The sequence below is a fragment of the Salminus brasiliensis genome, chromosome 21 (genome assembly GCF_030463535.1).
Source record: "Salminus brasiliensis chromosome 21, fSalBra1.hap2, whole genome shotgun sequence".
Classification (NCBI taxonomy): domain Eukaryota; kingdom Metazoa; phylum Chordata; class Actinopteri; order Characiformes; family Bryconidae; genus Salminus; species Salminus brasiliensis.
In genome coordinates this window covers 29,355,536-29,370,802 of record NC_132898.1, presented here as the reverse complement: position 1 = coordinate 29,370,802, position 15,267 = coordinate 29,355,536, and the positions used below count along the sequence as shown (strand labels likewise).

At 41.3% G+C, this 15,267-nt stretch overlaps 2 protein-coding genes, 1 long non-coding RNA gene and 2 other non-coding genes across 5 annotated transcripts in view; 3 read left to right on the top strand and 2 right to left on the bottom strand.

Moving 5' to 3' along the window:
• Positions 1–448, bottom strand: part of LOC140542740 (bone morphogenetic protein 7-like) — a 26,092-nt gene extending 25,644 nt beyond the window's left edge. Inside the window, exon 1 of the mRNA XM_072665658.1 lies at positions 121–448. Within this exon, the coding sequence (XP_072521759.1) occupies positions 121–448 (328 nt within the window). The remainder of the gene's footprint in view (positions 1–120) is intronic.
• A 6,299-nt stretch (positions 449–6,747) lies between these two features.
• LOC140543302 (uncharacterized) lies at positions 6,748–7,691 on the top strand. The gene is made up of 4 exons (XR_011978172.1): positions 6,748–6,825; positions 7,029–7,091; positions 7,363–7,431; positions 7,533–7,691. It is a non-coding gene; the product is annotated as an uncharacterized lncRNA (long non-coding RNA).
• On the top strand, positions 6,870–6,961 carry LOC140543459 (small nucleolar SNORD12/SNORD106). Its single transcript, XR_011978184.1, has one exon. It is a non-coding gene; the product is annotated as a small nucleolar SNORD12/SNORD106 (small nucleolar RNA).
• Positions 7,210–7,298, top strand: LOC140543455 (small nucleolar SNORD12/SNORD106). The gene has a single exon (XR_011978180.1). It is a non-coding gene; the product is annotated as a small nucleolar SNORD12/SNORD106 (small nucleolar RNA).
• Positions 7,692–7,739: 48 nt separating the features above from the next.
• Positions 7,740–12,212, bottom strand: LOC140543301 (uncharacterized). The gene is made up of 5 exons (XM_072666368.1): positions 11,656–12,212; positions 10,287–10,344; positions 9,883–10,209; positions 9,458–9,772; positions 7,740–9,034 (listed from the first exon to the last, which is right to left on the bottom strand). The coding sequence occupies exons 2-5, from the start codon at positions 10,312–10,314 to the stop codon at positions 8,781–8,783; spliced, it is 924 nt and encodes a 307-aa protein (XP_072522469.1). The 5' UTR covers positions 10,315–10,344; positions 11,656–12,212; the 3' UTR covers positions 7,740–8,780.
• Positions 12,213–15,267: the final 3,055 nt, after the last annotated feature.

Sequence of the window (15,267 nt, the reverse complement as noted above, 5' to 3'; positions counted from 1 at the left end):
AGTCATATATGCAGTCATATATACAGTCATATATGCAGTCATATATGCAGTCATATATACAGTCATATATACAGCAGCCTCTAGCTCAGCTGACCCCTCGTGCTGCTCTTATTTACTCACCCAGGTTGGCGAAGCTCATCACCATGTCCGCGTCGCTCAGCAGCCGCTCCTCCTCGTGCTCGGTGGGCGGGAGGGGCGCGCGCGGCTCCGTTCCGTCCGCCAGCACTGCGCGGTACAGGTCCAGCATGTAGAGCGGCGCGGCGGTGCGCTTCAGAGGGGAGGGCGGCCGGGGCCGGTGGGGCAGCCCGAGCAGCGCGAGGATCTCCCGCTGCACCGCGCGCCGTTCCGCTGCAGCCGCGGGAAACGGGCTCTCCGCTGCGCGCGCCGCCGCCGCAGCTGCCAGCACGCCACAGCTCCAAACGAGCAGCAGCATCAACGTGGAGAGCATTCTGAGGAGGGTGAGGAGGGTGAGGATGAAGATGCTCTGAAGCTCCGTTTAATCCGGGGGGTAACAGGCTGGTGCAGAAGAAGAGCGCGCGCCGGAGCAAGTTTAACGCAGCAGGTTCGTTCGTCCTCTCGCGCTCATGGAAGGACTGCAACTCGCGCTGGAGTTTAAGTAGCGCGCGGAACGGAGGGGGGAGGGGCACGGGTACATCCGGGAGCTTTTCCAAATGGGGAATAGAGTGGGACGTGAGATCTGAAGGTGAAGTGGGTGGGTAGGTGGGTGGGTGGATGAGGGGGGAGGTCATAGACAGATGGATGGGTGGTCCAATGTTAGATAAATGGAAAAAATCCTAGTGCTGAATTTAACCTCATCCTACAGTCTAACCCTAATCTTAAATCTAATCCTAATATTAACCTTAAACTGAGGCCTAACAGTAATCCTAATGCTTACCTTGAACCTAATCTCAACCTAAAACTTAAAAACCTAAAACCTAGTAACCTTCAAGCCTACTCCTAAAGAAACTAACCTTGATCCTAATCCTAACCTTAACCCAAAATCTAATCCTAATCTTAAACTTGAACCTAACCTTAACCATGACCTAAAATGTAAGACCAACATTAACCCTAATCTTACACTTAACCTCAACCCAAAATCTAAACCTAAAATTGATCACAATCCTAAACTTAAACTCAACCTAGAATCTAAACATAACCTTAATCCTAATCCAAAACTTAATCTAAACCTAACCATGATCCTAATCCTAAACTTAACCTCAAATTCAACCTAAAATCTAAACCTAACCTTAATCCTAATCCTAAACTTAATCTAAACCTAACCTTGATTCTCATCCTAAACTTAACCTCAACCTAAAATCTAAACTTAAATTTAATCCTAATCCTAAACTTAATCTAAATCTAACCTTGGTCCTAATCCTACACATAACCTCAAATTCAACCTAAAATCTAAACCTAACCTTAATCCTAATCCTAAACTTAATCTAAACCTAACCTTGATTCTCATCCTAAACTTAACCTCAACCTAAAATCTAAACTTAAATTTAATCCTAATCCTAAACTTAATCTAAATCTAACCTTGGTCCTAATCCTACACATAACCTCAAATTCAACCTAAAATCTAAACCTAACCTTAATCCTAATCCTAAACTTAACCTTAACCCAAAATCTAAACCTAACCTTGATCCTAATCCTAAACTTAATCTAAACCTAACCTTGATCCTAATCCTAAACTTAACCTCAAATTCAACCTAAAATCTAAACCCAACCTTAATCCTAATCCTAAACTTAACCTTAACCCAAAATCTAAACCTAACCTTGATCCTAATCCTAAACTTAATCTAAACCTAACCTTGATCCTAATCCTAAACTTAACCTCAAATTCAACCTAAAATCTAAACCCAACCTTAATTCTAATCCTAAACTTAACCTCAACCTAAAATCTAAACATCACCTTGATCCTAGTCCTAAACTAATCCTCAGTCCAGGGGCGCTACCAGGGATTTTGGGCCCTATGAAAAGACATGGGACTGGGCCCCACAACAATTCTGCTAAAATACTCAGTTAATACATTTTTAGGGCCCCTGACGGTCCCTCATACGGTACTCCGGCTTCAACCCAAAATCTAAACCCAAGATTAATCCTAATCCTAATCTCAATGAAAAAGCCTTACTTCTGACCTCAACCTCACGCACAGGACAGTGAGGAGGAGCTTTACAGACGAACATTAAAACACAGAGGGGCCGATTTCTCCTCCACTTCACTTTTAGTGTAAAATGAGCAGAATCCATTCGTGGCCCTGCAGGCTGAGAGAACAGGGTGGAGGCTTCTCCCCTCAGATAGTTTACCCTGCACTTCACCACCTCGCTTTTCTGAGGCCAGGATCATAAACGCGCCCCGCTTGATCTTGATCCACCTGAGTACCACTCCCAGAGGAACTATGAAAACTGAGATCCGGCTTGGTTATCCTCACGCTAATGCCGCGCTGACCCAGCCTGACCCCTAATTGATTAAGACCTAAACATCAGACGAGTGATGACAGGTCCCCGATTGTCTCCTGCGCCGTTATGGGGACACTGCTGACTGAGATCACGGGTGACAGCTCCAGCGCTCAGCCCCGCTCGGATGCCTCCCACCTGCTGTGCCCCCTTTTCCCCCTGCCTTAGCGACGGTAGCCTGGAGACGGCAGCCTGGCAGGGCCTGCCCGCTCCACGCTGGGCCCAAAGGTCAAAAGCGTCCCACACCCTGGTTAGCTCATCATCACACACACAGTGATCTCACCACCGCCCCCCTCAATTAGCCCCTCCCGAACGTTCGGCCTCTGGGGCCGGGGATGAATGTCCCGCGCTGGGGCGTGTGCTTTCTCTCAGCCGTCCCCTTCATTTTCCTCTGTTCTGAGTTGATGCCGCAGCTAAAGGTGGGCTGTGAAGCTCGAGGACTGAGCAGGCCGCTTCTTAGCACCTCTATGCACAGCCTTGATCAGAAGAATGCAGACCGTCTGAGGAAATGAAGACTGATTGACCAGCGCTGTCGTCAGCTGAGTGAATCTGTCTCCTGATACATGACTAATCCAATCACTGGAGGGGATTAGTGAAGTCAAGTGGTCTTCCCTCGCTGACCCTTTAACACATGAATGACCTAAACCAGATCCAGCCGCCTTCAAAACACTGCATCAACAAGTGAAGTCATCTCAAATCCAGTCAAAGCTCAAGCTAAACCATCTACCCAAGGATTTCCATGAATATGGAGAATGAGATACGGAGGTACTGAACTATTTAAGCATCCTAATGGTGGAATGGTTCTATACAGCACCTAAAGAACCACTGAAGAACCCATGTTCTGGTCGTTATGGAAACAGACATGGTAACCCTCTACTGTAGTGTTTATTAGGGTGCACAACATCTTATGAGACTTTCCTGATAACTGACGTAAACCTAAACTCCTGAGTTCATCATCAAAGCCCTTTTCTGCTGTGAAACGACACCAACACCCAAAACCCAGGACCATCCTTCATGAATATTTATGTAGTTTTATGTCTGTCACCATAAAAGGCTTATGATGATGTGACGCAGCTTTATGAAGTGTGGCATTATTTGCTTGATTTATGTGGTTTTATCCAGTGAAAGTGTCTTAGTTTCATTGGCAGATCATTATGCTACTTTGAAGCATTGTTCAATTAGCAAAGCGATATGATCTGCATGACGTATTTAATGAAAAGCTACATTGTTTGCATGATTTCTTTTAAAAGCATAATTATCTGAATCATGTTTTTATAAAAAAGTTTTTTTTTGCATTATGTTCAAAATGTCAAAATTCTTTTCATTATTTCTTACAAAAAGCAAAAGAAATCCACATTATTCATTTAGAATAAAAAAAAAGTTTTTTTTGCTTTATTTCTTTCAAAAATAAAATGCATTTTTTATTAATTATTCATGATTTCTTTAAAAGTCCTAAAATGATCTGCATTTGTTTTGCAAAAAACACAATTATCTGCTTTATTTCTTACAAAAAGCTGAACTGTCAATGTTTTGTGTGCCTTTTGAATTATTTCTTAAAAAGCAAGAAATACAAAAAATATTTGTACACAGCACACAGAACAGTACAATTCTTTGTTTTTCATAAAAATATATAAATTATTTGCATTATTTTTCAAAGTGATTATTTTACATTATTCTGAAAAGATAACATTTCTGCATTACTTCCTTAAAACATGCAACATTTATTTATAAATTTTATTTATTTATTTAAACATTATTTCTAAATTATTTATTTAAAACTTGCTAAATCGTCTAATTGTTTATTCAAATGTAACAAAATAATAATAAAACAAAATAATCTGCTAACAAAAAATTATCAAGACACTTTTGGCTGGTGAACCCAGTCCAAACCCAGCAGTGACACTGACCCCTGACCTCACTGTCTGTCAGCTCAGCTGTGCTGGGAACCCTCTACTACTCAAACAATATCTGACCCTGTGGTCAGAAACTGACCATGACTGAACGAGTAGAGAAGAGCTGATCACGATGGGAAACGTATGAGGTAGGTGTTTCTAATAAAGTGGCCAGTGGGTGGATGTGCAAGGTAGGTGTTTTATAAACCCAAAACTGAGCTAAACAAATCCAGACAGCTTCACACACTCCTGGCCTTCGCTTCACGAGGACCAGCTTCACGAGGACCAGCTTCACGAGGACACTCTGTTAACAGGCTTGGAGCAGAAACCTGGCAGAAGCCTGGTGTTCTCAGCCCTGACTGGTGCAGTACACATCAGATCTCCTGGATGAAGAAGGTGGGTGCCATTCCAGGTCCAGGTGAAGATTTATTCTAGTCTGGCCTCTTGTGCTAAACAGTCAGCCATTCGCAGTTGCTTGTCTCTGAGTGGCTCCACTTTGCATTGGAGACACAACGAGGGGGGCAGAATCGTTGGCTTCTTTATCAAAGGCTAATGGGGGATAATCCCTGTTTCACACCAGGACTTTTAGAGCTGAAACAAAGAGCTGGGCCCACCCTGACTGCAAAATACCTGAGGGAGAGTGAGACAGGTGGTAATGTTCACACAAATAGGTGCTAATTGCTCTCTAGGGAGTGGGGATGGTATGAGTGTGTTTGTGCATGCCTCCTTTTACTTTAATATAATAATTGTACGTTACCTAGAACTGCACTGTATACACACTGCTATACGGTCATATTTAAGGAGAATGTATTTACAGCGTAGGAGCAAAGCATATTTACAGTTTAGTGGCACAGCATAGTGGCACTATTTCAGCTACTAATGCTGAGTGTTTTAGCTAAAACTGTAAAACCTAAGCTCTGTGCTCATACTGGGCTCATTTACACAGTCTTCTTAGGCCCTGAGAACAGTAACACACCAGCTGTGGATGCTCTTTACTGTAACCTGTAACAGGGCCATGTGTATGAAAACGCTGTCTGGTCTACACCGCCATCTGGTGGCCAAGAGAGCAAAGTTGATAGTTTCCCTTTTTAAGTATATCATGCCATGGTATTATATTATATTATATTATATTATATTATATTATATTATATTATATTATCCATTTATTTCATGTGGTTGCTTTCATTGTTTTTTGTCCAAAGAATCATTGCGTCAATGACCAATTTTCCAGATCCTTCAGTCACCGCTTAGCAACCGTTGCTATGCCCCAATTTTTTTAAATAATAATTCATATTATATTATATATTAAACATTATATATTATCTTGTGATAATGTGGTACATTATCTTATTATTTTCATAATTACAATATTATCAATATTACAATCATAATAACGACATATTAGGACTCGTTTTTTATTTATTTTTTATTTTTATATTCCTCTGTAGTTTTGATTACATTAAGCCAGATTTATCTGAATATCAGAAAAGTATAATTATCCGAATTATTTATTTATAAAAAGCCAAATTATCTGCTTATTTGCATTATTTCATAAATGATCAAATTGGCTGCAATATTTAATAAATAATATTCTGCATTTTTAAAATAAATTATTTGCATGATTGCTATGCACCATATTTTCTTGTAGTATATTTCATAATTAATACGATATATTTCGATGTTTTTACTTTGCATAAACATTCCTCCGTTTCTGTTCCTACTTTTAAGAACATATCGGACTTAGCACTAATTAAATGTAGGCAATAGCATAATAAATAAATAAATGCGAATTTACTATAATCTGTACTTAATACAACGCGTATCTCGTTAGCTACGTCCTGAAAAACTACATTACCCAGAAGCGTCTTTGTCACGCTCGTCACTGCGCATGCGCTGTGCATGCTTTAAATTGCCAGTGCACACGTGTGCCTGTCTCTGTGTGCTGTAGCTCGGTGAGTAGTGTGGTTGTGTTCTGCTATATATTTATATATATTTTTAAGGCTTTATGTGTTATAACTACTGTGTTTAGCAGTGATACTTTAAAAAAAAAATCTTTAAGATGGTGATAATCACTGATCTGAGTAATATGATGCGTGTAGTGCAGCCACTTTTCACTTTTTATGATCGAGGCTAAAAATTAAGTTTTTTTGTGCAGTTTTTTAGTTTATTTATTTAATTCTGTGTTGCTTTAAAGGTGCAGAAAGAATTAATAGCTTTAAATTGATGCTTAATTAACGTTAACGTTTGCTGTTGGCAAGTAATATTAAATTAAATAATTAAACATTGTACTCTTAAATGTCTTAAATATGTTAAAGGTAACTTTAGTGTGAAATTTGGCTAAAGGTTGTTTCTGTAACTAAGTTGCATGGGTTGATGTGGCTGAACTCTGATTCTCTCCAGGCAGCACGTGGTCTGCTCCATAGCTGATAATGGCCGACGTCCATTGTGTGGAAGGCCCTGCAAGCTCAGTCACCCAAGTAAGTTACAGACTCACTTTAGTCTTAATCTTTTTATTTTTATTGTAACTGGCACTGATGACTAAACTTTTTTCCCCAGCAGATCGACTCTGTTGACTTTGTAGAAAAATTAAGCCAAATTGTCTGAGCCATCTTTAACACCAAGTGCATCAGCTGCCCTTTCTTTAGTCTTCCCCTAAAACTCTTCTCTTATAATCTCTTAGGTGCTGATGCCGTATGGCTGACGAGGCTCTGGAGACTGCAGGATTTCTCCTAACATTGTAGAGGTGAGTTGTAGCATAAATGCAGACTGCTCTGAACTGGAACTGCAGGTTCCACCTCGTGTGGGGTGGCTGTCCTCCATGGTTCCAGTGCAGTGACCCTTTATGACTGAGTTGGACCATACTTGGTGTGAAGGATGACCAATTTTTTCCCCGGCAGATCGACCCTGTTGACCGCTCTTTATTTTAAGCCAAATTGTCTGATGCACCTGTGTCTATACTTCTTGAAATGTGCAATTTTCTTCTGGACCTAAACCTTTAAACCTGTGTTCTCTAGGCTGGATCATGCGCTGGCCTTGAGAATCTGGCTTGGATGCACTGAAGTGCTTCGTGTGGAGACACAAAGGTATGTTTCTGACTTAAGCTGCTTTTAAATGAGGTGTTTTGCAAGTTAAATATCCAGTATGGAGCTGTAACCAGATTTTTTTTTTTTTGTGTGTGTTTTAGGACTACTTCATGGCTGTGGTCTTTAAGTAACGAAGCTTCCTGAGATCAGGGTCCTGTCTGACTTGAGGGTTTGGTGACTGGCTGTGGAACGTAACCTGTTAAATGGAAATGTGGCAACTGGAAAAACTATATAAAAAATAAACTTAACACTGAGTAAAATTTAAACCTCTCAATCATTTGTGTACATATGGAAAACAATGGGCAAGGTATTTGTAAAAGTTTAATAGTTGCTGTACATTAAACTTAAATATGCAGAATAGTGTTGGGTCCCTAATGGGGAGTTTTGGGACACATGCTCATTTCTTGTAGAAGGTATTAGACTTGATCCTGGTTGTTAGAGTAACTGGCTCTACTGTTGGTTCTGCAAGGGTTTTGTGGAGCATTGCTCATTCCATCTAAAGGTATTGGCTGGCACACCAACACTCTTTCCAGAGTACACAGCTCAATGCTTCACCCAATGCTTTTGGGAAGAGGGAGTGGTGGTGATCCAACGTGCTTTTTGCTGGGGGGAAAAAAATCCTCAGCAGAAAGCTGCCTTCTCCAGGCAGTAGAGACTGTTATTCCAACAAAAGCAGGATAAACTCCTTTGATTTAAAGTAGCAAATGAGCAGGAGTCTCGATACTTCTGTCCACATGTTCTTAAAATTTCCCCACTGCGGGACTAATAAAGGATTATCTTACATAGGGAGCCAACATGGGACCTTTTAGAAGAAAATCCATCACCTTTTAAAGTTGGAATGTTAAAACTAAGTTGGTTGTGGTCCAATTAACAGCAAATAAGCTAATACAGCAAAATAATAAAAATCAGACATGGTGTCCATACTGACCAGTCAACATATGCTCAAGGGGAACCTACAGCTGAGCCCTCACCAGAGGACAAGGAGCAATCTACTTTAGAGACACAGCTGGTGGCTAATGAGCTTTTGCATGAGTAGGGACCATGGTCTGCCATAACTCTTCCCCGTCCCCATCAAACATGCCATTTCCTCATTAATTTACTGTGTTAATGCCACTTTACATGAGCATTACACTGTACGTATGCACCTACAGGTGAGTGTTTGATGTTCTGCCCAAGAATGCTTATCTCCTGACCTAACAATCCCACACATGGCTACTTCAGTAGAAACCATCATCCACTCAACTGTTGGAAGTTCTTAAAATTTGGGACCTAAAATTTCCTTTGTTGGGGGGGGGGGGGGGTTTAAAATTAGGTTTTAGTTTTTATCAGGAGGGCTCTAGGTGTAGGCTTTAAGAAAGAGAATCCAGGAATGGCATAGTTGAGGAAATCTTGTCCATAGGTTTTGAAGAGGACTCTTCTCCAGGAAGGCACTGGCTTTGCTCCTGAACAGGATGAGGAGGATTTAAGACTCTTTCATCAGGTGGATCGCTGGTGTCCTGGATGGATCTCCGTTTCTTCCAACAAAGGAACACCACACTAGCCAATGCTAGAATGGCAGACAACAGTACTATGACTGTTCCAGGGCACCATGATCGACTGCTATCTGTAAGACAAGAAAGTTACTATGGCATAATCGTGGTATTTTAATGATATTGAGGCATCTTTGAATTTTAGCCTATTCTGAGGTTATTCTTAAGTAAACAGCAAAGCACTTTTGTAAGTCGCTCTAGCGCCTTAAATGTAAAATGTATTCTCGTGAGTAACATTTTGGTGCTACACAAAACCATTTTATATATATATATATTACATACATACATACATACATACATACACACACACACACACACACACACACAGTTAATACATGCAATTGCAATAATAAATGTAATTGCAATTTTGGGTGGTCGTGACCAACATGTTTACATACGTATACTACTAGAGTACCAGGACAAACATGAATGTCTGCACAGTCTGCATAAAAATAATAATAATTAATAATAATAATAATAATAATAAAACAACTAACCTTTCACTTGAAGCAGGACAGCACGAGGTTCTCCATCGATTGATTCATCGTGAAAGCTGCACAGATACAGCCCAGCGTCTGACGGGTGAAACGAACTGATGTGAAGGGAGAGGTCTCCATCTTTAAAAGCTTCAGGAGACAGTACGAATCTGTCCTCAAAGCCTTGGCCTGGGGTCACAGTCCCACTCTCACGAATGTACTGGACAACCTTTCGTCCATCTTTTTTCCACTGTACGTCCTTGTCATCCTTGCGGGTGTCTCCGTAGCATGGGAGTGTGACGTCCTCCAGCTCCTGAACCTTCACGACCATCGGCACTGAGAAACAAACAAACCTGACATCAGTACAGAAGCAGTCAAGATCCTCCTCTTTCTGAGGACATGGTCAGTTGGTCAGTCTTAACAGCCCTGATGGAACGAGCACTTACCAAACACCCTCAGTTTGACTTCAGCCGTTTTCCCATCACAGCTGCACCTGTAGGAGCCCTTGTCATTGTAGGCAACGGCTCGGATTAGCAGCGAGATGTTCCCTCTGGTTCTGTCTCCAGAGACGGTGAACCGTTTCTGAAAGCCGTCCTCAACCCAGCATGTCTCTCTGTCGCAGTGAGCAACGTCAGCTTTGATGGGGATGAAGATGCTCCACTTGGCCTCGCCAGGACACTCAATTCCACATGGGAGAGTAATAGGGTCGTTCACCACCACTTCAATGCGAGTGATGTCTTGGGACTGGACTTCTGGGTGGTAAACTAACAGAACTGGGAGCAAGAATGGCCATTTTGAGTATCTGTCTTGTACAACAGTGCTACTACTTTTAATAAAAGAGCAGACTTACCGGTCAGGAGTATTTCTATCTTCATCATGGTCTTCACGATATATAAAAAGCAATGGTCCTACAAAGGATAATGTAAACAGGGTTATACACTACATGGACAAAAGTATTGGGACACTTTCATTCATTCATTCATTGTTGCTTCTTAAATCAAGGGTATTTGATCCTGCTTTTGTTAGAGTAACTGTCTCTACTGTCCAGGGAAGAAGGCTTTTTAGTAGCTAGCTAGATTTTGGAGGAGTATTGCTGATGTTTGTGATCTTAACACCACAATAATCGTCTCAACAATAACAAACCAACGACGGAGCTGCATAGAGTATCAAATCACAGCCAGCTGTTAAAAAAAACAGTAACCATCAAATTATAGCTAATTAAAGTCTAATTAAATATCAGGATAAACTCATTTGAATACCCTTGATCACAAGTAACAAGAGCAGGAGTCTCAATACTTTTGTCCATACAGGGACCCAGCATGGGACTTTTCGGCTTTGAAAAGGTGATGGATTTTCTTGTAATGATAAAACTGGTGTTGGTTGTGGTCCATCTTACTGGAGTTGGTTGACTGTTACTGCAGTTTAACAGCATATAATAAAAAGCTACACATGGGACCGGCCCACACAAGGTGTCCATACTGACCAGTCAACATGTGCTCAAGGGGGACCTACAGCTGAGCCCGTCTTCACGATAAACAAAAAGCAATGGTCCTACAAAGGATGATGTAAACAGGGTTATACACTATACACAGCATGGACAAAAGTATTGGGACACTTTCATTCATTCATTCATTCATTCATTGTTGCTTCTTAAATCAAGGGTATTTGATCCTGCTTTTGTTAGAGTAACTGTCTCTACTGTCCAGGGAAGAAGGCTTTTTAGTAACTAATTAAACATCTGACTTCAGTGGTAAGCTGTTGTTTTAACTAGCACTATAGCTAATAACTATCCTAGCTGCCTGTATAGGACTGCCTATGTGTAGCTAGCTATGCTAGCACTAGGTAGCCACGTGTGTAGCTATTAGCTCAGCCAGGCAACCAAAACAACACCTAGGACAGCAAATATATGCTTGTTAACTCACTAGCGAGTCAAGTATAGACACATTTAGTGAGACAGGACACTACAGCACAGTTTTATTAGCAGTATTAATGGATTAAATGGAGTAATTCATGTAGCTAGCTAATGTTTGGAGCTCCACGCAGCTCCAGCTCTGTAACCTAAGCACTGCACCATCCTTTGACATGTGCCTCGACTCTGGCTTTCTGATCCACAGCCCATGATCGTAGCTATGATCCTCCTCGGAGAAAAACCTGCATGCAAAGAAGCATAAAAGCAGGTTCTGATCTCCAGCAACTCCGTGAAGAAGCACGATACTTACCGAGTTACTCCGTCCCACAGCTCCCAAACTGTCCGACTGGATCTTTTATACCCCTAATAACTTCCCACAGCTCTGGAGCAGGCAGAATTATCCATTTTCAGAGCTGTCAGAGCCCAAATACACGATCAGACCCCCGATCCAGAGAACCTGTAGGGAGGAGAGGAGCGATGGCTGCCGCCGGAGAGGGTCCCGAGGGACTCCGAGCGGTTGGGTTAACATGGAGAATCCTCCACTAAGGACAATGGCAAACGTTTAAGCTTTTAATAACTATTAATAAATGTTTCAAATCCAGTTTTGAGACTTTTCTCTAAAAAATAAATAAAGACGGCATCATTGTGATGAGCACGACTCGCTTTACGGCAGCGATGTCAGCGAGCAGACAGGGGAGTAATTATACACGGATTTAATAATTAAATTAATTTTTTTTTATAATGAACAGGTTTAACATCGCAAAGGGAGCCGCATTAACCTTTTAACACAGAGGTATCTGGCCAGGATGTTAGCTAGCTACCTGCCTGGCACAGCTAGCTACTGTTTCAGGTGTCGTGACACTTCCTGTCCCCTCGACTGTCCCATTAGTCAACAACATCGCGCACGCGCCTAATTGTCAAATTATATGCCAAATTAAAATGTATAGAAATATATTTACTGATAATTACTAATAATAAGGCTTTGTCTGGATGAAGTGTCGCTATTTACTAATTAATTTAATTATTTAATCATTAACTAATTATTATTAAAATTGAATCACTTATTAGCAAGTTCAACAATACAACACTGTTTTTGCCACACTGGATTATTTATATTTATATTTATGGCATTTAGCAGATGCTCTTCTCCAGAGCGACATACAAGGTTATTCATATCACAGAGGAGGGCCGATGTAGTGTTAGGAGTCTGGCCCAAGGACTCTTATTGGTGTAGCGCAGCACCCAGTCACCCAGACCGGGAATCGAACCCTGGTGTGGTAGCTCAGTGGCAGGTGGTGGTGTTATCTGTTGCGCCACACCAACCACTTTTGATGGCTTATAAAGCTGATACCGACAGGTAAAGCTAGCTATCGTGCACTTGCTATCTGCTATCAAGCTAACTTAATGCAAGATCAGCAGATAATTGGGCTCCAAATAAATATCCATCTGTAAGACGACGTCATAGGATGGGTCACGACACCGGCGTCAGGCCCAGAGGAAACCTGGGCACGGTACAAAACAAAATAAAATCTGGTTCCCCTTGATAAAAAGAAAAAGCGACAGATATGTAAAGATGAGTAATGTCTTTTGTTTATTCAGAAATATAAAAATATTTTAAATAGAATCATCAAAAGAAACAAATAAGTTACTTAAGAATTCAAGAAAATGAGAAAAATTCCAAAAGAAAGTCCAAAAAAAAAAAAAAAAAAAAAAAGGAAACTCCATTAAAGCAGTGCTTACTAGAAGCCATAGTCTTCTTCGTAACCCCTAATCATTTAACACTGTCCGGTGCAAACCAAGCACACTGGCCTTTAACCACGTTTAAGCTAAAAACAGCGCTTTCGTGGCTGAGCTACAGCTAGTGCTAATAGAGTGTGCTGCAAGCTGTATTCAGCTCTCAACACCATTAAAACAAACAGTGGACAGCTACTGGACGGATAACACACCATTTAAACTAGTAAACTGACCAGCCACAGATAAAACAGCACGTCCATGCCCTGCTCCTGAGTAAGGAAAGCAGCTATTGGCTGACCTAGAAATCCCTAAATGACCCTAAAAACACTTTAAATATGTTAGAACTACAAATAAACAAATGAATGAATAAATGAATGAACTTTTTTTGCCTTTTAAATGGGCCGTCACTTCTCAAGATAACTTCATGACTTTAATGCGTTCTCAGGACCCACATTACATAAATAATTTTTATGTTAAAAAGGTAAAGGTGCAGGTATTTGTCACTGTACAGCAAAATGTGTCCTCTGCATTTAACCCATCTGTGGTTGTGAACACACACACACACACACTAGTGAACTAGTGGCAGTGAGTACACACACCCAGAGCGGTGGTCAGCCAACTCCAGCACCTGGGAAGCAGAGAGGGTAAAGGGTCTTGCTCAAGGGCCCAGTTTATGTAAATCACATAAATCAATTTCGTCCTGTGTTGTTAAATATTATATCATATTTAATCAAAGTGTGGAGTGGAACTGCTACTCTACGTTCAACCCTTTTTCTGGAGGACCTTTATCCAGGCTTGGTAAATACGTGGCAGATTCACTACAACAGGTGTGGACAAATAAGACGAAAAGATTTTAAAGATCATTTTACTGTCCAAAATTAAAGGAAGATCCTGGACGTGGTTAGACACTACTGGGACAACTGAACAGAACACCTGCCGCTAAGGCAGGGCATGACAGTGGGCATGACTGTTTGACATGTGAAGGTGTTTAGGATGAAGCTATTCCACAGTGTTACGTTAAAAATGATATATATTTTTGGAATTGAATGAGCTGCAGGCAATTGAAAATTCTAGGTCAACATCCGACGAGGAGTCTAGCACTGCCAGGCCAGTCCTCCCCGTGCTCTCTGTACTTTCCCATTGGTGAGCATGAGTGTGCCTCTGCTGGGTTGCCAATGGGACACTGTGGTGTTTAGAAGGCTTTCATGACTGCCACTGCCACTGGGTAGATACACTCGCCCACTGTGGTTAGGATGTCCAGTGGGCTTCAAGTAGGTAAAACACCTCTAACATCAGGCAGATCTGTTAATGAACCTTAATATATCAATATTTACTCATTTGCAGACGAATGAATAAGCAAACTCCATAGCCAGACCAGTCATTTGAAGTGTTTTATCTTACGCACACCTGACGCAAGAATAAAGCCCTGGATGCAATTAATGATAAATATTTAAAATAGGAGCAGTTGTGGCCTAAAGGTTAGAGAAGCAGGTTTGGGACTGAAAAAATGCTTTATCAGCCCCCCTGGACTGACCAGACGTAGAGGGAAAGTAAAGGGACAGACGTTTTTCCTCACTCCTTGATTAAAGCATCAAACCCAACACAGTACTGGTTGTGTTCCTACTTTCCCAGTTCACTTCCAGAGAGGGGTCAAATCCACAGGCTGTGAAATGCAGCACTGAAACACTGCCTGAATGTGTGACACACACAGACCAGGGTTATTACAGTTTTAAAATGTCTTTTTTAATGCCTTATTTGACAAAACTAGAGAGTTATATAATTTAATATTAATAAAATTCATCAAATAAGACACTAACTGAGTGGCTCCACTGATTTAGGCCTGGTTTCATCCCACAGCCAGTCGTAAACCGGCCTCCAGGACAGGGAATAACAGCCTTCTATGGAGTCCATCACAACCTTTGCCTGAAAGCATGTCCTTAGCGCTCCTGCTTGCGGTTGTTATGGAGGGTCAGTCTATTTTTATTTTAGAGCAGATTTTTTTTTTTTATCTCCTCCATGATTTTTCTGACTCCGCTTGAAGCCACTTGGCAAGGTGTCACTTTTGACCGAAAGCAACCAGCAAAATAGTGTCATAGAAAGCTGGAGCTGAAGGATGGAGCAGTGTCTTCTGAAGCATTTGACTGAGACCTGGATCCTGTGCCCAGCACAATTAGGGTAATACAAACAA

Bases quoted from the DNA above. Each gene is read 5' to 3' on its own strand.
- LOC140543301 (XM_072666368.1), bottom strand. From the start codon at position 10,314: ATGATGAAGATAGAAATACTCCTGACCG. The intron at 9,773-9,882 runs GTAAGTGCTCGT...TTTGTTTCTCAG, and splicing joins AGTCAAACTGAGGGTGTTTG to TGCCGATGGTCGTGAAGGTT. The intron at 9,035-9,457 runs GTTAGTTGTTTT...CTTGTCTTACAG, and splicing joins TGTCCTGCTTCAAGTGAAAG to ATAGCAGTCGATCATGGTGC.